The 23738-nt window shown below is 40.6% G+C and overlaps 1 protein-coding gene across 3 annotated transcripts; it reads right to left on the bottom strand.

Moving 5' to 3' along the window:
- Positions 1-533: 533 nt before the first annotated feature.
- klhl17 (kelch-like family member 17) lies at positions 534-23613 on the bottom strand. Of its 3 annotated transcripts, none has more exons than XM_084721329.1 (12): positions 22152-23613; positions 19617-19881; positions 17059-17180; positions 16713-16934; positions 11490-11606; positions 11118-11349; positions 9582-9726; positions 8601-8768; positions 8001-8089; positions 7767-7840; positions 7454-7635; positions 534-3264 (listed from the first exon to the last, which is right to left on the bottom strand). In XM_084721329.1, the coding sequence occupies exons 2-12, from the start codon at positions 19828-19830 to the stop codon at positions 3036-3038; spliced, it is 1794 nt and encodes a 597-aa protein (XP_084577455.1). In that variant the 5' UTR covers positions 19831-19881; positions 22152-23613; the 3' UTR covers positions 534-3035. The 3 variants fall into 3 exon arrangements, with proteins under 3 accessions (XP_084577455.1, XP_084577457.1, XP_084577456.1); XM_084721331.1 differs by having other exon boundaries at positions 11136-11349; XM_084721330.1 differs by having other exon boundaries at positions 23119-23613.
- Positions 23614-23738: the final 125 nt, after the last annotated feature.

The following is a 23738-nucleotide window of genomic DNA, read 5'->3' as shown; positions in this document are numbered from 1 at the left end:
AACTAAACTGAACCCGGGTGAGTCAAAAAGACTCAAAGTGATCCATTTATGTTAAACAATGTAAGTTCAGTGGTGACAAAATCACCCACCACATGTTCGATAGCCAGTATATTTGTGGTTACAGTTGTAGCTAGTTCAGCTTTGTTGTAATAATTGGATCCATGTCAACAATGAGGTAATATTACAAGACACCACGCATGATGGATATGACAGCACCAAGTGTCAACAGCATTACTCATTAGTGTCAAGTGTAGGTATACTGTAGGTAAAGTAGTACTTGCTGCTGTATTGTCATTTAAAGGACCAGTGTGTGAGTAGTGTGAGTGGCATCTAGCAGGGAGGTTGTAGATTACAACCAAGTGAATACCGCTCGTCTCGCTTGGAAGTGTGCCCCCATGGAAGAGGACCCGCGCTCTCTGTAGATATAAACCGTTCATTCTATTGTAATGACAACACAATTATTTTCAGGTGATTATACACTGATGAAAACATACCCATGACTATTATATTCCATTCCTGACATATTCTGCCAATAGATCCAACTAAATCGTACACACTGGACCTTTAACTGTCATGTGTCCAAAGCAGACATCCATCTCCATATCCACTTAAAAATAATTGAGGAGTAGGATTAATGACAATATAGAGTCCTTTCAATGACTGGTCAACAGGTTTGAAAGCAACTGAAGCCTTTTGCACAAATGTAGCGGACATGGGGTACAATTTCATGTGAGATCATGCTTGTGGCAGTGAAGAAACATTAAAGGGTAAATTTGACATTTTCCCGTGGCTGTCCCATCAGTGTTAAAGGTAAATGTAGTCATTTGGAAATAATAAATTCCATGGTATATGTTATATTGGCCAAGAAAGCAGAGTTCCCCTGCCTGTGAGGCCGTGCCAGTAGTGCCCACATGTACTAGGATGCATTGTGAGCAAAAGGACACCCCCGCTCATATTGTCTTGTATCACAACCCTTTTCATTGAGAAACATATTAAAGTGTAGTGGTGTGATTTTTGCAGGGATCTGCACCAAACAAAGATGTTTTCTTAAGTCAGTAGAAAATTATGTCTGGGCCAAGATATCTCTGCAGCATGACAATATTCAATTTAAAATGGTAAATTTTAACACACATTATGCCTTTAACTAATGCTTGAAAACTGCAGAAGGCCATGGTGCAATATTGATTTTAAAAAAATCTATTGATTGTTCAGCCTAGCACACTGAGAAATTTATTGTTTCAATTAACTCCATTTGCCATCAACACTGACTGGACATCACACTTAAAAAGTGCCATAGTTCCCCTTTAAGAAATGCAAGTGAAATGCTGCATATCAAGATGCAACAATCCGTCCAGTTACAGGAGAAACTCCAAATGCACACAAACTGAAAAACTCTCTCTTTCACACTTGGACATTCTCTTTGTCATCTCCATTGACGATATGCACATCACACACCTAAATAAATATATTAAAAACACTCTTAAATAGGCATAGGTCTGATCTGTTACCTTCTCTAAGTATCTTTAAACAGAATATATATTAGAATTTATACATTTTTTTTATAAATACATATAGTTTAACATAATTATTCTCTGTTTTTATATACTGTTTATATAAAAAGACTCAAACTCATTTACAGTTCTGAGGGCCTAACTTCTGTGTTGTTGGTGTCCATGCTCTCTTAGGTGTGGAAAGGGTTTATAACATTGCCTGTTACTGCCACCTAGTGTGACATAGCAGCACTACAACATTTTATCCTCCTGTTGGGAGTCGATGCCAATATGTAAACATGCATGGTATAACCAGTCAAAGCTACATTCCAAAAGTAAAATCATTCAGTTTCACTTTTTTTGTACATTGTTGCAAAAACAAATCTTGCAGAGGACAACAACATCAAACCAAAAACATTTACATCACACATGACAGAAGAAATAAAGGTCCACCACGTTTCAAGATGAGTGTGTCAAACACTGTGGGAGTGGTGGGGAAAAAAGTGGGGCTCGAGGAGAGTTAACAGATCTTTATTCAGGAACATCTTTGTAGTCGTGAGGAGAGTGGGAGCTGGTATCTGTGTGGTGAGCTGTACAGCGGAGACACCCAGACCAGATACAGTTCAGCCAGAATTAATTGCCAGCTTGATAAAGAGCAGCCAACCATAAAATAAAAAAAAATCTTGAAAAATCTTTCGGGAATCATCTGGCATCTCTTCATATTCATGAAATTCTTGTAATGTTAACTGTGGCACATGACTTTTGAGATGAGATTCCTTCCTTTACAATAAGATGCTGCTGCTGCAGCGCCACCTTTTGGCCAAGAGGCACCAAAGTTGTCATAGTCACATATGTGGTTTGCAATAGGACAAGGCATTCAGGATACATGACATAATTTGTAATGTAAGGCCTGCTCACAGCTATATAGAATATCAGTATCAAAGTATAAATATTTTTTATGGCTTGGCTGGAGATCTGTGCCAATTTGGTAATGATTTGTAGGTGGAGTAGCAAAAAGAACAGACCTGGACAAAATTCAAAATGACAGTAATCAGATGTAGATGCAAATTAACATGGCTTATATGGATAGAACCGTCTGGACCCAATTTTGTTTATGATGCTTGCTATTCAATAGTTTCAGGTCAAAATGTAGAGCCGGTTGTTATAGCGCTCCCATCTGGCCAAATTGTACCACCACCAATACACCTGCCCGGTGTGAAGTTGATCGGATGAACCGCTGTCGAGACAATTGAAGGACAGACAGATTCCTTCCTTCGATGACTTTTGTTGCGTATTTTTTTTAAACCACAGTTGGCAAATCTTTACCAAGAGTCCCATTAATCCTGGAGGATACTGTATATTAACCAAGCCAGGAGCCTTATCCACACCACCCCCCCATCTCTTCTCTCCCCTCCATCCATTTACCTGTTCACTCTCGTCCTCCTCCTCTTCCTCCCCATCTCAAACTGAGCAGTTGCGTCTCTTCCCAGAGCCAGCCTGGGCTGTAGCAGCAGAGGCTGAGGTCAGCCAAGCAGTGACCCCGTGTCAAAGGCTGGTGGAGGAAACTGAGAGGGTGGGCGAGGAAGGCGGTGGGAAGTTCAGCAGCTCCAGCACAGCCACGCCCACACTGCTGCGCCGTGTGAACATGCAGGAGGCCGCGACCCATTTGTTGCTGCGTGGGTTGTACTTCTCGATGGAGTTGAGACTGGAGCTGCCATCGTTACCTCCCACTGCATATAGCCAGCCATCCATAGCCACGAGGTCGTGGGTGCTCCTGGAGGGAGAAAAAAAAAAAGATATCTAAACTCCACATGCAGCCATATTTTTTAAAATGGATTCATTGTTGTAGCTCTTATCTGCAATGAATAATAAACTCAATGCATTCTGTTTAATGTAAATATTTAAAGGTGCCAGTAGCAGCCAGAACCTATTAAATAACAGTAGATGCAGTTCAGGCATTGCATCACGTTAAAAGCCCACAGCATCAACATTAAAAATGATTGTGGACAAACTGAAAGATGACAAAAAGTAGGGTCAGATGCTTTGAAGCTGCGAAATTTCTATCACTGTCATGGTAATCTGCATCCAAATATTCAAATCTTTTTTTTCCTTTTTGAAGAGGGTATAGAGAGGTTGGCTACTCCGAAAAAGAGCCTTACGAATGACAAAGATCGAGAAATGGAGCTGCTCTATTGCAATTAATTGGTCTCAAAACCCTTGCACATAAAAATCAGACATACACAAGATATAGCAAACAGAAAAGCATCCTCACAAGGGAGCATTTCTGCTCTGCAGGATATTCAGAGGAAATTATCACTGAAGCTTTGAAGCACCAAAAATGGTATTCAGGACCACCCTCAAAAAAGAGATTGAGCAGATCCCTGTCAGGCAACATATGGTGAAGCACCTACTGCAATGCCACCACAAGTTCCAGATGCAACCAGCTGAGATGTGCTGAGGTTTAAAGAGGAGTGAGAAGCCAAGAAATGGTTGTATAAAATAGAGCAGTCAAAAAGTAGAATTACTACCTCACAGTTGTCTCCACCAATGAGTCAAGTTACAGTTTACATCAATGTCTCTCTAGAGTCAGATAATGTATGTAGTTCACCTAACTGATAGAGAGCTGAACATTATGTTCATTACCTGACAGTGAAGCTGACCTTTGACTTTTTGGATATAAAATGTCATCATCTCATAATTTTATTCTATTAAGGCCAAAAAACACACACTAAAGGTGTGTGACTCGCGTTTTGAAGTGCACCCATTGTTGTAAATGGCAGAACGCACACTGAAAGCATCTCGACGCGCGTCAAACTGACTTGACGCTCGCACTCTGAACTTGTTTCGATTTTGGAGCGTCAAGTGAGGACCAGGGCTTTTTTATCTGCAGCTGCAGTTTGTGTTTGGGGAGAGTTAAATGGAATAAAAAAGGCATGGGCGTGAGAAGCGAGTGCTGATTGAGCTTTAGCTCCACCTGAAAGCAGATAAAAAAAAAAAAAATCTACCTGCAGCAGAGAGCGAGGGAGGGAGAGAGCATGTGAATATAGACAGATGCGTCGACTTGATATAAAAACCTTTTATGATCATGAAACATAATACTACTGTACACTTCAGTAGACTTCTTCAAGTCCCATTTGTGTACTTTTGAATACTTAATCACTCACCGTCGATTAATCACAACTACAAAGAACTAGAGAGAGAGACAGCAGAGAGGAAGGAGGGAGGGGGATCGTGTGTGAAGTGCCGACTGATATAAAACTTTTTTGATGATAAATCCTGATGGTACTGAACAGTTCCCTGACTAAAATATCTGTCTCAACAGAGAGACGCTCATCTCCTCCATTTAACGTTTGTCACTTCTCTGCATTATCTGTAGCCTGCATTTCGCTATAGAAGCTTCAATAGACGCACATCAAATAAAGCCTGCAGTGCATTTTGGCCTTTAGATATTTTTGTGTAATTTTGTCATAATTAGTGTATGAATTCTTGAGTTAGGGCTGTAAATGTTTTAAGTGAGGTCACAGTGACCTCTGACCAGGAAAATCTAATCAGTTCATTCTTGACTCCAAGTGAAAAATTTTGGGTGAACTATCGCTTTAACAAGGATTTAGTCTGAAAAATGTTTGAACATTGATTTTCAAAAGTTCCAGTCATTATTATGAAATAGTGAGAGTATTCTGGCCAAGACAATTATTCTACAATATGTCGGCATTCTGTAAAATGTTTTAAAAGATTGACAGATCAGTGGTCAATACGGTGTTTTGGATGTTCTGTGTAAATGGAGCCTCTCAGCAACTGGATAAGAAAAGCACTGAGAGCCACACAGCTGATTAACACATGGGTTATTCATGGAGCTGCACAGTCAACTGCTGTCAGGTTTCCCTGCTCCCACAGTACACTGACTCACACACAACAAAGTGTGTGCGTGTGTGTGTTTGTGTGTCTGTCTGTCCAGGGGCCTGGGGAACAAGTGAATCTGCTGGTGTGTTCTCAAATCCAAGACTGCTGCATCTCTAAATCTCCCTCCCTGAAGCCAATCTTGTATCAATACAATGCTCTGAGTATGTTCATGCAAGCCTGCTTTGATAATCACCGGCAAGACGAGTCTCATCTTCTAAGAAATAAGAAAGAGTTGGCTGTTATGGAAAATAGGTCATTTGATGTTTATGCCTTAAGTTGGTTTAGGCAGCAAGGAAGACATCCAAATGCCCCAAATCCCTCGCCTTGAAGAGTAAAGATTTTCCACAGAGCAAAATAATCGTAGCGGGGTACCCATTTGACAAGCTCAATACAGACAGCACTACAGTTTTGTTCCTACACTTTTTATTTTATCCTCTGCTTGGGTTAAGGCAAAACTGGGGTTTTGTCCGCACGGTAGCACACTGTTTTTCAAATATAGACCAGTTTATTTTACCCCCTCTGTCATCAAGGTGTCACATGTTTGTTATGAAGCACGAAAAGAAGGCTAAAAGCTGGAAAGGCCTTAACAACATTTGAGGCCAATGCATTAAAGCATTTCATCACTGTGAGCTGAACCTGTGCAGATGGAGTAGTACAATCAGGTCATCTTGATGGCTCAGTTGGCTAAGGTCTCTCAACTTCCAGATGCATCTCTCTCTACCTAATGAGTAGGTCATCTCACTTTCTTTTCACCACAGTACTGGTTAGGCAGGATGTACTGCCATGTAGGATGTCGTGCCAGTGGTATAAGATGCTAAAACTTAGCATAGCAAGCTGTAGGCTACAAGTCAGATGGATTATGACAGTGGCACATATCGTGAGTGGTTTAATAAATACTAGAACAACAAATCTAATCATTTCTCAATGCAAATCACGTTAACTTGAAATGTCCAATTGGCAGAAAAATGCATTATCTACTTACTCTTTTCCTTAAACAGAAACCAAGTTCCAGCACAACTTTCAAAGCCATAAAGAATATCCAATTAACTTATCTTTCCATCTTTAATGCTTTTTCCTTCATTGATCCCCAAACAGTGTATGGTGAATAATATGCCTATTTTTATCAAACAATTACAAAATTAGTCCAAATCATCACAACGTTATGAAAACAAAACTAATGGTCTGTTCATTGCAGTGCCTTTTCAAAGTAGTGCAGTCAAGCGACTTATTGAGCTGACACTTTGCTGAGCCACAGTGGAAACCAAGATTTACGATGAAGTCTACTTTATTAATACAAAACAGGTTTCCTTTCAACTTTATGCAGCCATATTCTTGCTGTGCAACAGTATGTAAGATATAGATCAAAATTTTCCATTTGCCATTTAATTATCTACTTTCAACTCTAAAACTCCCCACGCTGGGTTCCAGCACAGTGCTGGAGAACTTTAAGCCCTGTGTATACATACATACTTTAAAATTCTGTATATATATATATATTGTAACAGAGGTTGAGTCTCTTTACTGATAAAAGTAAATCAGTTTAACTATGACATTAAGGGCCCTATCTTATGCTGATCTAAAGCACAAGGCGCAATGGTTTTAATTTATTCAAGTAGTATTCAAATCCATCTTTGCTGTCTTCCTTTTGCGACAAGTATAAAATAGTGCCCAAGGTGTCTTTCACGAACTGTATGTGGAACTAAACATGGACTGCTCTTTTTTTTTTAAATTTTGTAAATTGGATCTTTACATTTGTGATATAATAGGAAGGAATAAATTTGGCTACAAGCTGCTTCACTCTGGTGGTCCTCGTCTCTGAAATCTCACATGAGGGAATTTTCCATGTCAAACAGTTTTATCTCTGCTTATCTTATGACTGCTTTTACATGTTGTACATGTTTAAAGTTATGGCAGATATACATGTTGTATTTGCCACATTGCTGAGTTGTTAAGAATTGATTATAATACTTTCCTTATCACACTAACTGTTTTGAAAGGCTTAGTTTTCACTGGCTCTGGACTTGACTTGTTTGTACTAATATGAATTCTGGGTGCAGACTAACCTGCGTATGTTCATGGGGGCCACTCCCTCCCATGTGTTGGTCTTGGGGTTGAACCGCTCCACAGAATTCAGGCAGCTGGTGCCGTCATTGCCTCCTGCGACATACAGCATGCCGTCCAGCACGGCCACCCCAGCACTGCTGCGTCGACTCAGCATGTTGGCAATGGCTGTCCATGTGTTGCTCTGTTTATTAAAACATGAGACTGAGCATTGGTTGCATGTTCATCCGTAGTGTTTGATTTTGTCTCCACATTCAGTTGATCCTGGCAACAGTCAAGGTTCTTTGATGAAAAATTTAACAGCACAAAATTTACCTGAGGGTCATATTTCTCCACTGTTGCGAGATGTGAGGAGCTGTCATAACCTCCCACTGCATACAAGTTCCCATCTGGAGGGGAAAAGGGAGTAAACACTCAGAATGTAAATATTAGCAGTCAAATACCAAGTTGGCGACTCCCGCTTGATTTCAGATATTAAAATGCAGAGTGGAACATAAACACACAGTAGAACAGCATGTTCACAATATTATGTCTGTGGAAAGTTCCTACCCAGAGTTGCAACTCGGACGTATCTCCTCCGGGTGCTCATGGCAGCAATTGAGGTCCATGTGCTGGTCAGAGGGTCATATCGCTCTGCACTGAAAGAGGGGGAAAAAGGTTTTAATATGACACTGTCGCCTGTTGAGATGAACTGTCCTTGATTTCTGGCCCAGGTAACACTATCAAGACAAACAAAACAGGCTTCAACAAGATTCAACTACGCAGCAAATCCAGTTTAAAGGGTGGGTCTATTTATTTATTTTCAATCTTTTTTAAGGTTTTATATAATTCTGTAGCTTCCCAGTAGTGTTCAAATGTATTCAAATGTATTCCAAACAATCAATTTTTGGGACAAGTATGCTGTCACTTTTTCCAAGCTCTTCTAAAAATGTTTTTCCACATGACATGATGTAGGTTTCTGCATGATGGCACTGCAACATATAACCCCCTAAGTTGAGGGAGGGGAAGAAAGAGGAGGCCATCAGGGCTATAACCTACACCAGCATTTTTCCCCCCATTTGAAAAACCCAGAATAGACTGCAGATGGAATCACCCTTTAAATATATTTACACAATGAGCATTCGTCACCAGATGTTGTTCTTTGTGTACCTATTGAGGCAGGAAGCTCCATCATAACCTCCAGCAGCATACAGCAAGCCATGCAGGACAGCTACACCCAAACAGCTCCGTCGTGTTCCCATGGAAACCTCAGGTTGCCAGGAGTTTGTGATGGGGTCATAGGACTCCACTGTTGCGAGATCTGAGGTGCCATCATACCTGAGGAGATGTGGATGTAAATGGATCAGACGTTGTTTTTTTTTTATGATTCAAGTCAAGTCATACTGACTCTTCATTAAGTCCCGCTCTCCTTAGTTACCGTTGCTAAGCCTGTTAAGCTTTCCATTCTTGCACTGCACATATATCATTTACAGTGATAAAGGTGGCAGCTTGTTGAAACACTCTGTCTTTGATTCCATAGAGAAGTAAAGAAAAGCAGCTTCTCATTTCTAGCTGATGACCTTGGATTTTGTCTACTAAAATGATGACTTTCACTGGCAGAAGTGTAGCTGGCTGATGTAAGCTAATGCTAATGCTTAAACTCCTTGAGTAAGCGGAGAAGCCCGTCTCCAGTGGACTTTCTAATGTTTTCATCTGAAAACAATAACTCTGTGAAAGGGGCTGAAATATGAAAAGTTACCTAACAGTGGCACACGATATACTGTTAATGGTAAAAGACCAACACTAGTTGACTGGTGAAATACGACATGTATATGTAGGTTATATGATAGATGACAATGACAGTGCTGGGACTAGATTAGTGCAGCAGGAATTGAGACAGTCAGCCAGCTAGACTAGGACCGCCTACAGCTTACAATAGAGCAGACAAAAACAAAGTTTAATCCATTCCCCACGCGTTTGGTCTTGGGTTTTATGTTTCTGAAATCATCCAGATGTTCCTTCTGCACAAGCTTCATATTTATAAAAGTCAGATTTAGTTCACATCACACAATGCAGTGTTTGAGAAAAAGATGAGATGGTGGGTTCACTGGTATAGGGTCAAAGGTCATCACTGTGGTTCTTATCACTCACCCTCCAACAGCATAAAGTCTATTTCCAATGGCTGCCACGCCCACCCGTGCCCGCCGAGTGGACATGGATGCCACCATGTGCCAGCGATCTGTCCTGGTGTCGTACGCCTCGCAGTCTCCATGGATGGCAAACAGGCTGCCGCCACCTACAGACACATGCATGAACAGAATATTATGAAAAGATGTTTAGACGTCAAAGAGTAATTTGATTAAAACATATACATATACATAAACACATTACAGAAGATAGTAATGTTGGCAAATGCATGCCATAATTCAGAGGAACTCTCCCAAGTTTCCAAGTTTTGGGATGATTTCGCTTGAGACCCAGGCTCATTCCAGGATCAAGTTGAAATCTCAGCAATCAGGAATGACTTTTTTGTATATATTTTTGACATTTATATCTTGATATACTACTGTATGCGCAAGTAAGTTAGGCTTAAGACCAAACAATGACCTGTAATTGAAGAGTTCATTTGCAAAATATCTACTTTGTTTTTTAGTTATTTTCCAAAATCATATTTTTTGTGCACTCAAGGGAATATCAGTCAAACTGGCCTTGAGTTGTTTTGATAAGATATCTCACAATGCTTTGTTTCACATAAATCATCTTATGTTATTGTGTATTCAATGGACTATCAATCAAACTGTCTTGGTTTTAAGAACAACATTTATCTGTTTTTGTGAATGAACTCTTCAATTGTATTTGTATTGTTTGATTTAGAATATTTAAGCAATGGAAGGCTGATAGCAACAAAACATTGTTGACTAAATTACATGTCACAGTATTTTGACAAAATACCTCAATATGAATAATGTGGCAGTATCTCAGGTGTGTGAACATATGTTTAAGGTGGGGTATGTGTTTCTGGAGACAGATTGTTGATATTTGAACTCAACAGCCAAATAAATTCACCCTTCCCCTCAGCGCTCCTTCAGAAGGTTTATTGTCCTTCTTGCTCCCCCACCTCTCCTCCCTCTTTCCTCCCCCTGAGCACAAATACGAACATGACCTTTTGCAGATCACCGGGAATAGTGTTGAGCAGCTCGGCCCGACACAGTTTTTGTTTTTCATTTACAGACCCAAGGCTACATCTGTAGAAACAGATTTTTTTTTTCAGCACGCACACAAAACGGACAGCTAAGGTGATTTTCACTGAATCTGAGAAAAATTAGATTAGAATCGCATACCCCACCTGTAATATGGAACTTAAACTGAAGTCTGAATCATAGTATGTCTAAATAAAACAAACCATAACTGATCTGGATAAAATAAAAAAAGCAGCTTGTAGCATTTCATTTAGCTTCAAAGGTCAAAGGTGTACAAATAAATGTTTCACTTTAATGCAGTGCTCCCATTAAGACTTTCAACATTTAAATTATATGACAATACCATAAAAATCTCAGACAGTGTCTAGTCTCGGATAATTCTATTTTTATCTCCTAGCTGTTAAAATGGTGATGTTTGCTGAATTTATGAGTGATGTCAGAAGATTAAGTTAATTGATGTGTGGCTTAAGTGTACCCTAGTGGGTACCTTCAGGGGCACACTGACCAACGGCGAAGAGCACAGGGCTGGCGCCCTCACAGCGCCGTGGACGCGTCCGGCTGTTGCTGAGGACTCCCCTCTGCTCAGGCATCAGGTGATACTTGAGAGCCTCGATCAGCAGGTCTTTGCACTCTGAGTGGTGACGCACCAACAGCTCTGTATCCACGTTGCTCATCAGAAAGTCTCGCCTCAGCAGTGGCAGCCGCACACACTTCATCAGCTACCAAGAGGAGAGGGATGGTGTGAGGTGTGTTCAAATCAGGAGGAGGGCAAAATGTGATGGGGGCATTTTACAGATTATAGGCAAACTAAATAAATGTGTGCTAGAAATCCTCTCAGGTGAGATGAGACATGTCTTACCCATGGTACATGTTGCCTGCGTCCATCTATATCATGTTTCACCCAGCTCAACACAGCCCGGTACACTTCCTCTTCAGATGGCACATTGAGATTGTCACTGGAGATCAAATCCAGGACCTGGACAGAGAAGGCAGATGGGTAGACACATTTTGTATAATCGTTTACAAGAGCAACTTTCTCAAATTCTGACTCACTGTGCCTCCAATTCAACTGTCAGCATCAGAAAAGAACTTGCAGAAAAAGAGAAACTGTGACAGAGAAAGCTTTCTGACCAAACATGTCAGTACACAGGAAGTAAACTGTGCTGTCCACAGATAGTATTAGTTCCTGCATGTCGTACCAGACTTTGTCTGCTGAACTGTTGCCTCTTTTCTGGGGATGAAACAATTACTGGTTTCACAATAAACCACAGTAAAATTCCTGATGATTAGTATTTCCATGTCAAATTTTAAATATCTTTCAAACTGTATTAGATTAACACGCTTATGGTAAATACTGTCCAGCATCGCACAAAGTTAGTTTCAGATGGGTTTGTCTTAAATAAATAAAAACACTGACATCACAAATTACATGCAGCTATTTCAAATCAGTGAGAAGTTTTCAATTTAAAACTTGGAGAAATGATATCAGTATATCAGTACTTTTCAGGACATTTTAACACATCTTCAATAATACTGATAGTTGTGATGATTTTGGCAACTATAAGTGTGATGCAAAAATTTCATACCATTTCATTTCATCCAAGAATTTCCTACAGGATTTAAATAATTCTGTTTTATCTCTGCCTTCTCACGTCCTCCTCTCGTCTCTATCCCTTGATTTGCTGTACTTTGTCCAGACTGATATTTGAAATGGAGAGGTAGTGCTCTGTTTTGTCTCGTCTTCAAAGTGACATAAATGTTGCAAAACACTCCCACACTCTGGCCAACTTGCAATATAAAATTTATTTGCAACAGTTCAGGGCAAGCAGGTAGTTCTTTTGTATTTGGTCACAAATATCAGAATATTTGATTTTGTCCATATCACGCAGCCCTAATACCACATTTTTAAAATGATACAACATCTATTAATTCTAGAATTGAAAGTACTGAAGATTGAAGCAGTCATTCAAGATCATTCCTCGTTAACTTGCAGCATAGCAAAGCCAGACAACGTGCACTGACAAGCACTGTGTGTTATATAATTAAGTTACCACTACTCGTGAGTTTGTGTATGTGTCACATAGAGTGCTGCAGTGTGAGTGGCTGGCTGGCACTGTGCCCAGATCAACCCAAAGCTGGCAGAGCTGGGTGGGGCCAGAGCAGCCAGCTGCTGTCGTGCTGGCCAGATCAGGGCAACAGTTAGCAGCCTCCGAGGAACAGCCTCCACTAATCCACAGTCACACAGAGAAATACTGCTGCTGCTACTGCTGCTGCCCCACCCTGCAGTCTCCCCTAGCTCTGCACGTACATACCGCATCAAATTAACTCAAACGTGTGTGTATTTGTGCGTGGAGGAGATGTAAAAGTAAATTGGTTTTACAACTGTATCAACGGTCCTTATAATGTGGCAGCAGGAATGACAAACGTATGAATGAAAAGGGGGTTTCGGCTGCATCAAGATGGCTAAGATGTCTTTATAGACTACATACACAGTAATTTGGATGCTATATCAATGAAGCATGACCGAGGCAGACTAGTCACAACCCTGTCATGCGTTGCCACTTCCTTCACAGAACATGGAAAGAAATATGGGGCATATTTCACAGCTCTGTGGGCTCAGAGTCCTTTAGAGCAGCAAGTACATAAATCCAGATCGGGTGCAGATTTATGACAGACACAGAGCAGCTGCAGAGAGAATGGGGCGCTGAGCCAAAGGAAATAGAGAGACAGAAGAATAGAAACAAAGAAAAGAAAATGTTCTATTTTTAATCTGCCTTTATGCAGCTTAACTTTCACTGTTTTAATGGACTGTGCCCACACACTCCTATTGCAGATTCAGTCTCAGGGCTTTGAGGGCCACAGACAGAGAGAGTGAAGCCTCGACTCTCATGGAGCACAATCTCTTTAGTGCTGTGGGGATTGTTCCTCAGAGAGGCAAGAAGATAATGGCAAAGTGATGCCTGCAGCTGTTACTTGTTTTCACAGCTACTTTAATTCCTCGTCACCTGACAAGGCTCAACAGGCATTTGCTTGAAACAGACATTTCCTATAAGACATAATGCAGTTTTCTCGTTTACTGAGACATCAACATGAACCCCTCTTACACCTGACTGGAGGAACGCATAACCTGCTAGACTTTTAAATGTAGTCTGATATTGTGAGCCTAATTTTATAAAAAGCAAAAATAGAATTCATGCATTCAGGAATATTCACTGCAGCTGCTGCAGTTAGTCAATTAATCAATTTACCAATTGAAAGAAGCAAAAGTATTTGCTAGTTTCAGCTCCTTAGATGCAAGGATTTGCTTCATTTTTTGGACTCAACATTTAATTGTAAAAATAATTTGCAAATTAATCGATAATGAAGATGATAATTAGTTGCAGCCCTGATATTCACATAACGTACTTAAAAATAAGATGCTAACTTAAATGTGAAAAATAAGCACAGTGTTTTGATGCTCATACATATAGGCCTATAATTCTAACTCGCTTAAAGGTCCAGTGTGCAAAATTTAGGGGGGTCTATTGGCAGAATATGGCAAAAAAAGAATATAATACTTATAAGTAGTCAGCAGTTTTCATAAGTGTATAATCACCTCAAAAGAAGGATCATTTTATTACCTTGGAATGAGGCTATAGAGCCACAGGTTGCTGACAACTGTCCTACACACGGTAGATAAATCGGGAGACAAAGTGAGACAACACTATCTCACAACCTGTGATTGGCCAAAGTCTCACAGTTTGAGCTACATTTTCTAAAGCCTGAAAAGAGAGCCAAGAGGAGGAGCAGAAGTCTATTTCTTTTCCTCAGACCACTTGTATTACATTATGGTTAAGAGGTTATTATGGAAATGTTTCGCATTGATGCCAAAAATAAACTGCCTGCCCCAGCTTTAAGAGTTTCCCCAAAAGACAATGCATAGACATACAAAAATAATTCCTCTCAGTTATCACCCACGACCCACCAGAAGTATGTGGCTGTGCTTGCATCTGCAGAGACCCCACCTTCCGCCCGTACTTTTTTTTTCCTCATTATTTTGCTGTGTTTGGGACTCTACCCACATAAAACGTCAGTTTTTGACATCCTGAGAATAAGACTCACCAATCAACTATCTTTCCGGTGTGTTTGCAAACAACAACTAACAAATCATACTTAATCTATCTTTAACTCATGCAATAACAAACTGATGACTCCCTTAACATCAGACTTGTCAATTGTGAGGTGACAGCTTATCCTGTGATAATTTTGGTGGTGGGAACTCCCTTTTGTTTAAACTTGGATCAGAGACTGTGCCTACATTGTTTCTGTAACCTTTACTTAACCAAGATAGTCTCTATGAGAACAATGACCTCTTTTTTAGGAACACCCTTTCTCAACACACATTCAAACCTAAAGGCTGGCAGCGCAACAGCGCCCAGTCTGATCTTTAGTCAATGAGCAGCAGCACTGGAGCAGGTAGTTCCAGAGGCACTTGCTCAAGGGCACTTCAGCAGTCTATTCTGCTAGTCTGGGATCTAAATCTAACCTAAATTCCCCCATGGCCTTGGCTGAATATGGTGACAGTAAAATTCTAAAACCAAAAAAAAAATCCCTCATTAATACCTCAGACTGAGAAGTAAGCAATGCTGTCCATTCTATAAACAGTACGGTGGCTGTGAAAATGCCACTAGCTTCGCCTCATTACCACTTCCAGGACAGGAACCACAGCACTGCCACTTCTGTGCCCAGAGGATGAATAAGTGATGGTTTGGCTAAGTTGATGTGCCAGATGAAGTTGTCCATGGCAGCACATTGGGATGATAAAAACCACAGGAGACAGTGATTGATGTAGCTAACTGAGGAAGGAGAGAGGTCCTCCTAATGACTGTTAAAACCACAATGCTGTGGCCACTTCCTCAGGGAGCCTCTGTGATGAAAAACCATGACTGGTTTGGACATATAATGAGGAAGGGGTGATAAACAACTTGCAGCGACCAAATTACGTGCTTCTTAATGTTTTACCAGAGAGTCATCTTTGTGATTTCTTTGCTGTACCTCTGAGCAACTATATTAATTAATCAAGTAGAGCCACCTAACTATTTTAGGAAGCAAGGTGTTAACCCAAAAGTCAATAAAGTCATAATCAATGATGTTTTAAAGTAATATGACTCCCACAAAATGTCACAAAATAAATAGTTCTGATCAGGAAATGCCAAGCTCAATGCTATTTCTGAAAAGTGGTTGCCAGGCTGCCAACTAGGCACCAGCTTCTGTTTGCCAAAACTGCAAATATGGTTGCCATTTTATTCACCTTATATTTTAGTAATTAACAGACTAGGCAGTTATACGATACATCAGCTTAATAATGAAAATGTGACAAAATAATAACTGAAGAAAACTCTTTGTACTTTTATTTTGTCTGATACTTCACAGAATTTGAATGTGAGATGTTAGCAGTGGTGCAGTTGTTGTCATGTTCTTCACAGATCCCTAAATTAATCCAGCAAGTCAGTGGTTGCTTGTTCGCTCTCTCCCATTAACATTTCATAAATTTGCACATCATATGTTAAGATGTCAGTTTACTTCAACATTTCAGATGCCTATGTGAGAGTGAGTAGATGCACCAGTGCACATGGAGTATTATCTGGTTTTTGTTATGACTGTAACAGCAATATTTACTTATCACTGGTGCAACAAATATTGAAAATGCATTTACTTTGGGGTACATGTTGTACTGACTGCTATCTCTACTTTATGTATGTTAAAGTAGTAGTGGTAGCAACTAAAGCCAAGAGTTGGTTGCCAGTTTCTCAAAATGTTTGCAAAAGGAACCGTTACTGATGAGCCCTGAAATATTTTTGTATACTGGTCAGTGGTTTTCACATTGAAAAACTTCGCTCTAGGTGACCACTTACAACGATGCTGCTAAATCTCATGGTAAGCAAATCAGCAGTATGACTCACAGGAAGCAATTTCCACTTGACAGATTTACCAACAATTGTTTATTTCCGACCATGTATATGCCACCATTAAAAACTGGTTCCTTTAAAAAGCACCAGTTGGCAAAAGACACAGCAAGAGACAGAAAAAGCATCACCCCTACCTGTTTCAGTGGCAGCAGCATGAACTCCTCTGTCTTGGACACCTCCACAAAGTGCTGCAGGACATACTTGTGCGCCGACTTGAGCAGGTCGCTGCAGGAGTGCGTGTCAGCGAATCCTCGGATGCCCAGGCAGTTGGAAGGGTCCAGCTGGCTGAGGAGGAACTTACAGCAGGCGTCCCGCACCCCGTTGAGCTGCAGCAGGCTGGCCGCTGGGAGCAACGTCTAAGAAGATTGCAATTTCATGTGGAATACTGTCAATGTGTTGTATCGATTTGCGCTCTGTGAGATGTGATGAATAGAGATCAGACAAAAAGTCTTGTTTATAGATCAGACATCTCTTCCCTACCTGCACATTGCCTTCCCCGACCACAATTTCTGCTGTGTAGGCGTACTGGACCAGCTGCTCCAGAGCCTGAGGGTCGATGTCATGTAGGGTCACATGGGTCTGCCGACTCTCTGACATCTCATCTGCATGAGTGCATAGAACCAGTGCTGTTATATTTTTATTTTATAACCAGTAAAACTCAAACTGACATAATTGCCTCCCTTTTCAGTCATGCCAACACATGGCTTAGTATTCAGTATATAGCACAGCTGCCAAATGTCAGCACAGCTCATCTGCTGTTATCCATTTCATCACTTGTTGAGTGTGGAGGGTTATGAAATTCCTGAATCGAAGCTCTTTTCTACAACACTGGTAGTCCAGCAGATCTCTGTGTCAAAATGTTCTACAGTTTACAGTTGAATTTTTCATCTACTGTTAGTTACAATATATTGTAAACAAAACAGCCCTCATGCAAGAGCCATTCCTATGATCAGACTGGTTCTTAACTGGTTTACACGAGTGATTTAGGAGACCTTGCTGCGTTCACCAAATTTCTTTTTGGTTTTTTGCTTAGATACAAACTCAATTTACGAGTGGTCCAGACCTGCTAAAGCAGTAATGGAAAACTAACGGATTGTATATTGCATTGCTTTGATGCAGTTTTTGAATGTGAAAATGCTATATGAATCACACTTCATACTCTTCAACTCTTAATTTACTTATATAATAGTGGTGTCACAATTTTGATATTAACTATCGAAATTAGCTTTCAGTTTCACTAATCGAAATCCAGGGCAAAATTGGTGATTCTCACAGTATTTTTTTCTCTCATCCTTGCCAATCTGCATCTTCTGGCATGTCTTGTGTTACAGCACACTTGATACCATACAGCCGAAAGAAGAATAAGAAAATACAAAGTACAGATGTCAGAGCATAAAAGCAATGATCCTTCCAAACCAAGACTCTTACGTTGATGTCACAGCCATCACTCATAAATAAAATTGTGTTGATGAGATCCCCTTGACCCTTTCCTCCCATTGCAGTTATTGATCACCTTGCTGTGTTTTTTTTAAAGCCATTTTCATATTGATCCATTTCTCAAGTGACACAGCATTACCAGTGCTTGTTCTTTCCCCCCATTCTTTGGCTTCAGCAGGTCCTGTAATTCCACTGCTGATGCTGTTAAAATTATAGACTCCATTTTCAAAAGAATTTGGTAATAAAAAAGATCAAGAGAAGAGAAGAGGATCGTATTGCTGTTTAGGAAGTTTGACATGTTTTTGAATTACAATTTTGACAAGCTTGTGTGCATTCATGTTGAGTTAAACTATCCTTTGTTTTATAGACATATCTAACAATTATTGTGTGGCCTTGCCTGAACCTGAGCATTCACATTACCTTAATAAATTAAGGCTGATCAGTCAGCCACCATGCCCCTTAGTTTCCATTGTCAAAGTGGATCAATGACCCAACAGTGACCAGGCGCTGCTTGCATTTAATTATCAGGTATAATCAGGCTCAGTGTTGTCTGTAAATAACAAAACAGTTCAATCTAAGTAAGGCTGAGATTTAGAGACGACAGTCTGACTTTACTAAGGCAACCTCCCACTCATGCTATCATTATCTAACAGTACTAACTGTCACTGGGATCATTTAGCTTTTTACCACACTTTTTCATGCATCTTATGTGCCCCACATCTATTAATACAGTTGTTTCTTGTGTCTTTTTCAACATAATTTAAATGACAGATTAATTAACACTGCTGTCAAAATAAAGACTTATGGTTCTCTGGATGCTCATTCATTCTCAGTGTTTTCCTTTTGGGATAAATTTCCTTTTCTAGGAAGGATGGGGAACCAGAGATCAAGATAGATTTGTATGTTTTACAACCTGCTACACAGCAGTTTTTCAGCATTTTCCTATCTCTCTGATTATATGAAACCATGGTCTTTCCCCCAAAATGGGGATTGATGATGTACTGCCTGTCTGTACAGCCTTATAAGGTGTTTTCGGGGCATTTATTATGCTAATTAACAAGTGTCATGAATGTGCAATCAAATACACAAAGGCAGATCATTAACACAGTTGTCTGAAGTTGGGAGCATTTGCTGAATCTGACGTGGTACACTCAGACCAGCCCACCATACAAAACATAAGAGAAAAAGAGAAAGTTAAAGTAAGAATATTCAAATGTTCTTGCATGAGGCCCAGTATCTGAAAGGGAGCTGTGATTTTGCAGTTTTGGATGGTCATGACAGATCAGCAGATTGTGTTAACATGGGCTAATTAGACACTGGGTCAGATGAGAGAAAGCCTAGCAGCTGAGTCTCAAAGCCAGATAATTGACTGTCTGGAGACACATTGTCCCCTCACAAAGGTCTAGTGTCGGGAGGAAATCTGACACTCACGGACCTCATCTGACCACCTGTGCCCCAGACAGGAACAGGGGGAAGGAAGCGATGATGCTGAAAGGATGAGGTGGCGTTCAGTGCACAGACGAGTTGTCGTGTCATCAAACTCTTAGCAACAGAAAAACAGGAGGCATGTGTATAGGAATAAAAGCATGGACTGAACTTACTGGTAAACATAGCGTGGAAGTAGGGGCTGCAGGATGCCAGCACGACTTTGTGTGCCTTGATTTCTTTGTTGGACACATGGAGCACGATGTCACACAGCAAGCCACGCTGTCGCATCCTATTCATGGACACGAAGGAGTCGTGGTAGTGCCGCTTTGAATTGTGTGAGATGCTGTGGCCATCGCGGTTCAGCAGCTGCATGCCCCCTTCCATCATGGTGCCTGATGTGGCGGTCGCGGGCTCTTGCCTGGGCCGCACTCTGGGCAACTGAAACATGCAGAAAACCATTTTCATGCCAGTTAATATCAAAGTCATTAACTTATAAAAATGTAATTTGTCATCAGAAATCATTTCCACCTGCAACGGCTTAGTTCATATGCAGGGATGCAGGTGTTATGACAGGTGTCCTGAGCAATCATTGTACCTGTTGTTGCTGTTATTGTACCCATCCTGACAGCTATGACAGGAAGCCTACCAGCATGACAGAAATCTCTGGACAATTACAAAGTGTAGTAGGTTGGCTGGCCTGGTTATTTGACATTCAGTGTCAAGACTGATTAAATCGCATTATGACAACAGAGACAAGATAGACATTATTCCCTAAATCATTGCAGGTTTCTCATCTATTGGACTGTCTTGCTTTAATGAATGGCAATGACTGCTGACTAGCAATGTTTAATTGCACCAGAATTAGCCGTGAAGCCCCCCACCTCACTCCAGCTGCAGCCTCGGGTATGCTCGGTGGGTGGAGAGGGATGTGCAGCCTGAGTTAGCCTTTTCCTTTGTGCTCTTATCCGCCCTGTTCTCTCGGATGGAGAACACACTTGTTCTGTGTGTTGCATAACCATCATCACATGGCATCTTAGAAGCTGCTGTCTGATTGATGAATATTTAGGGTGCACTAAGGCAAACTACTGGTAAACCGGACACCTGAACAGGCTTCAGCAGGTATTTTCTCTCACTTGATGCTATGCTTTCTTATAACGACTGAGAAACACGAATATAAGCTAAGTGAAAGTGAAACTCTAAAGAAAAGTACTCCTCCAATGGACAGCTTTCACATAGATGATGTGTTATTTAAAATAACCTTAACTACTATTACTATTTCATACCATATAGCCTGTCATTTCAGTGTGTCCCAAAGTAGCATGTAGAAAAATCTTGCTTTTTAGTGATACTTTACTGTTTTTTTTTTGTTTTTTTTAATTCATAATTCATGTTTGTAAATCTCAACAGTTTCTAAAAGTTTTTGTGACAATAACATATGCTAAACACAGCACAAGAACAGCCACTACAGCCTATTCAGTAGAGCTGCAAGGATTAGTGGATTAATCGATTAGTTGTCAACTAAAAAATTAATCACAAACTATTTTGATAATTGTTTTGAATCATTTTAATGTCCAAACTCTCTGATTTTATGATTTCTTTATGGTAAATGGACCTGCATTTGTATAGCATCTTTCTAGGCTTCCATCTCAACACACTTTTTCAACACGAATTCACATGCTGAGGGATTCAGTGTGTGGTCCAAAGACACTTTGGCATGCAGACTCAAGGGACCTAGGGGTCTTCCAAAAAGTGGACACAGCCACAGCTGTCCACTCCTTTCTGACAGTAAACTGAATCTCCTTGGGTTGTGCACAAAACCAGACATTGGAGGATGTCACCTTGAGCTTTGGGAAACAGTGGTCAACATTTTTCACCATTTTTTCACATTTAATGGACCAAAGAACTAATTGATTAATCGAGAAAATGACTGACAGATTAATTGATGATGAAAATATTAATTAGTTGCTCCCCTGCTCATCAGAGAAGATTATCAATGAGTTTGAAGTCCAAGAAAATCAACCCTCAAGGCTGAAACACATCAACAGGTTATGGATTAAGTTTCACATATCTCTCAAGGCAAATGGATGCTGACAATGAGTGTTAGTGTATCATTATTAGGTTGTCATCTGCTCAGTGGCACTCTTTCAACTAAACACTCTGCACTGTCCCGCCGACCATCTCAAATGTCACCACCTGGCAACTAGCTTTGGGGTCCTATTTTTCAAAACACAATAGACCACAAAAACACACCAACCATGTTCCTCCACAAGGGAACAATCTGCTCTCATCATGCCCTGGGGAATAACATGAGACAATGCCGCACATTGAGACATCCAGGATACACAGGAGGTTGAGGCAGAAATGAAAACACAATTGTCACAGAGAAAACCACTTGGTTCTGTTTATCCCAGGCTGGGTTGCCTCCTAAAATCTCCTCTTGCCTCTCTGATTCAAACCCTTGGCTGGTATCCACACAAACCCTCAGTGGCTACTTGACAAACATGCAAAATCTTGTTGGATGCACAAATGTTGTACTGTGATCTGTTTTTGATAGAAGGATGTTTCTATTCCTATATCAGCCTCCTTATGTGATCTGAAGAAACCCCAACCCCCACTCCATCTATTTTGAATAACAGCAGCTATCAGCTGCAGCAGCAGCAGCAGCAGCAGCAGCAATAGAAAGAAGAATGAATGTGTAATTTATTTACCGGTGACTGTGTTGCGGTTATCCTTGCACACAGTGTCTTCTTCGATGTGACGGAAGATAAATCAGTAGCTGTCGCAGTCAGGTTGGTTTAAAATTGGTACCAGTGTCAAGATATCTGTCCATATTCTGACTCAAGCATACGAAATGTGAAGAAAGCCTCTGTTTTGTGCTGTATGCGGCTGACGTCAATGCAAAAAAACTGCATGAAAGCTGACATCGCTTTGTTAAGGTGGAATTAGAGGTGCCAGAGGGTCTTGTTTGGCTAGGAAACCCTGGGTTTGTGAAACTCTCGCGAGATTTGTTTCTTCATAATGCACGTTGTACAAATTAAACATGTTTCATAGGGTAACAGCGCTGTCGTTCGGACTTGCTTGGGTTAAGGGACTTAAAACCTTGGTTAGGGTGAGAGTAAAATCGTAGTTTAGGTACAAATACTCATTCTCGCGAGATCTTTCGCGTGAAAGGGGTTCCCATAGACAGGAAACGCAGACAGTAAAAGTAACTACGCTGCTTAAATTCGACGCCGAAAGGCATTTTAAGAGACACATGAAGCACACAGGAAGGTATTTCTCAAACGCAAACGTCAAACTTTTTAATGGCTGTTTGTTTATTATTTGATGTAACACAAGCAACCTTAAGCGCCACCTTTTGTCTGGCCAGAGTCCGGAAGTGCGTTCGATTAATTCATCGAAGCTAGCGCGAGAGGCGGGGTCTTACTGAGAAGCGCTGTGATTAGTTAGAATCCGAATCGTGCTTCGCCTCGGCTTTCCCAGACATCAATATTAAACATCTCAAAATGTTTAACAGGGAAAAGCCCATGACATTCGTTTGGTGAAAACAAACTATGCATTCATCATTATCATTATTAACAGAATAAAAGTAACGGTTGTTTAAGTTGCGCCTGTGTATGGAGAATAGCTAACGTTAGGTCTGACTGCAGAGGAACTAAAACCAGTAACGTTACTTACCAAAAGCCGTCGTCGGTGTCGATATGACAGCAATGATTTCTTCCTGTTTGTAAGCTTGCCCAGTTTGTGGCTGTGTAACGTACTATAATTACAACCGGCTAAAATGACAACGGTAAACTCTCACTTTACGGGCCTACAGCTTCCCGTGTCTCGTGAATGTAGCTGTTCATTTAATTTCAACCTCACGTGTGGCATCAAAACACTGCTTGTTCTTGTGCGAGCGGCGTTGACACTAATTTCGTGGTTGTCGTGCTCGCCAACTCTCTTTTTTCAAATTTGATTGGAATTTTAATAATGATGATTATAGTCATTATTTTGACAAATTAACTGAAAACATGCCTGTAATGTTGAATCAAAAGACTTATAACTCTTTTCAAAAGACTTCTAATTATTTTGTTACATTTGTAAACGCCATTAGTTTATGGTTTAGCACCCATGAAACATAAAACCAACTCCGTCGTTTTAGTCGGCCGCGGATAGATGGGAACCACAGACCTACGAAAGATCTCGCGAGAGTGATCATTTAAACACAAATCTTTATCATTTCCTAACCCGAACCGTGGGTTTTTGTCTCTAAAGTGTCCCTAAATCATAATTAAAGCGTCTTAACATCAGAAAAC

Source organism: Lutjanus erythropterus, chromosome 6 (assembly GCF_056507025.1).
Source record: "Lutjanus erythropterus isolate fLutEry1 chromosome 6, fLutEry1.hap2, whole genome shotgun sequence".
In the NCBI taxonomy this organism is placed as follows: Eukaryota; Metazoa; Chordata; class Actinopteri; order Lutjaniformes; family Lutjanidae; genus Lutjanus; species Lutjanus erythropterus.
The sequence above is the reverse complement of the archived record's forward strand: the minus strand, read 5'-3'. Positions and strand labels throughout refer to the sequence as shown.

Bases quoted from the DNA above. Each gene is read 5' to 3' on its own strand.
- klhl17 (XM_084721329.1), bottom strand. From the start codon at position 19,830: ATGATGGAAGGGGGCATGCAGCTGCTGAACCGCGATGGCCACAGCATC. The intron at 16,935-17,058 runs GTAGGGAAGAGA...CAATCTTCTTAG, and splicing joins TCGGGGAAGGCAATGTGCAG to ACGTTGCTCCCAGCGGCCAG. The intron at 8,769-9,581 runs GTGAGTGATAAG...ACATCTCCTCAG, and splicing joins AGACTTTATGCTGTTGGAGG to GTATGATGGCACCTCAGATC.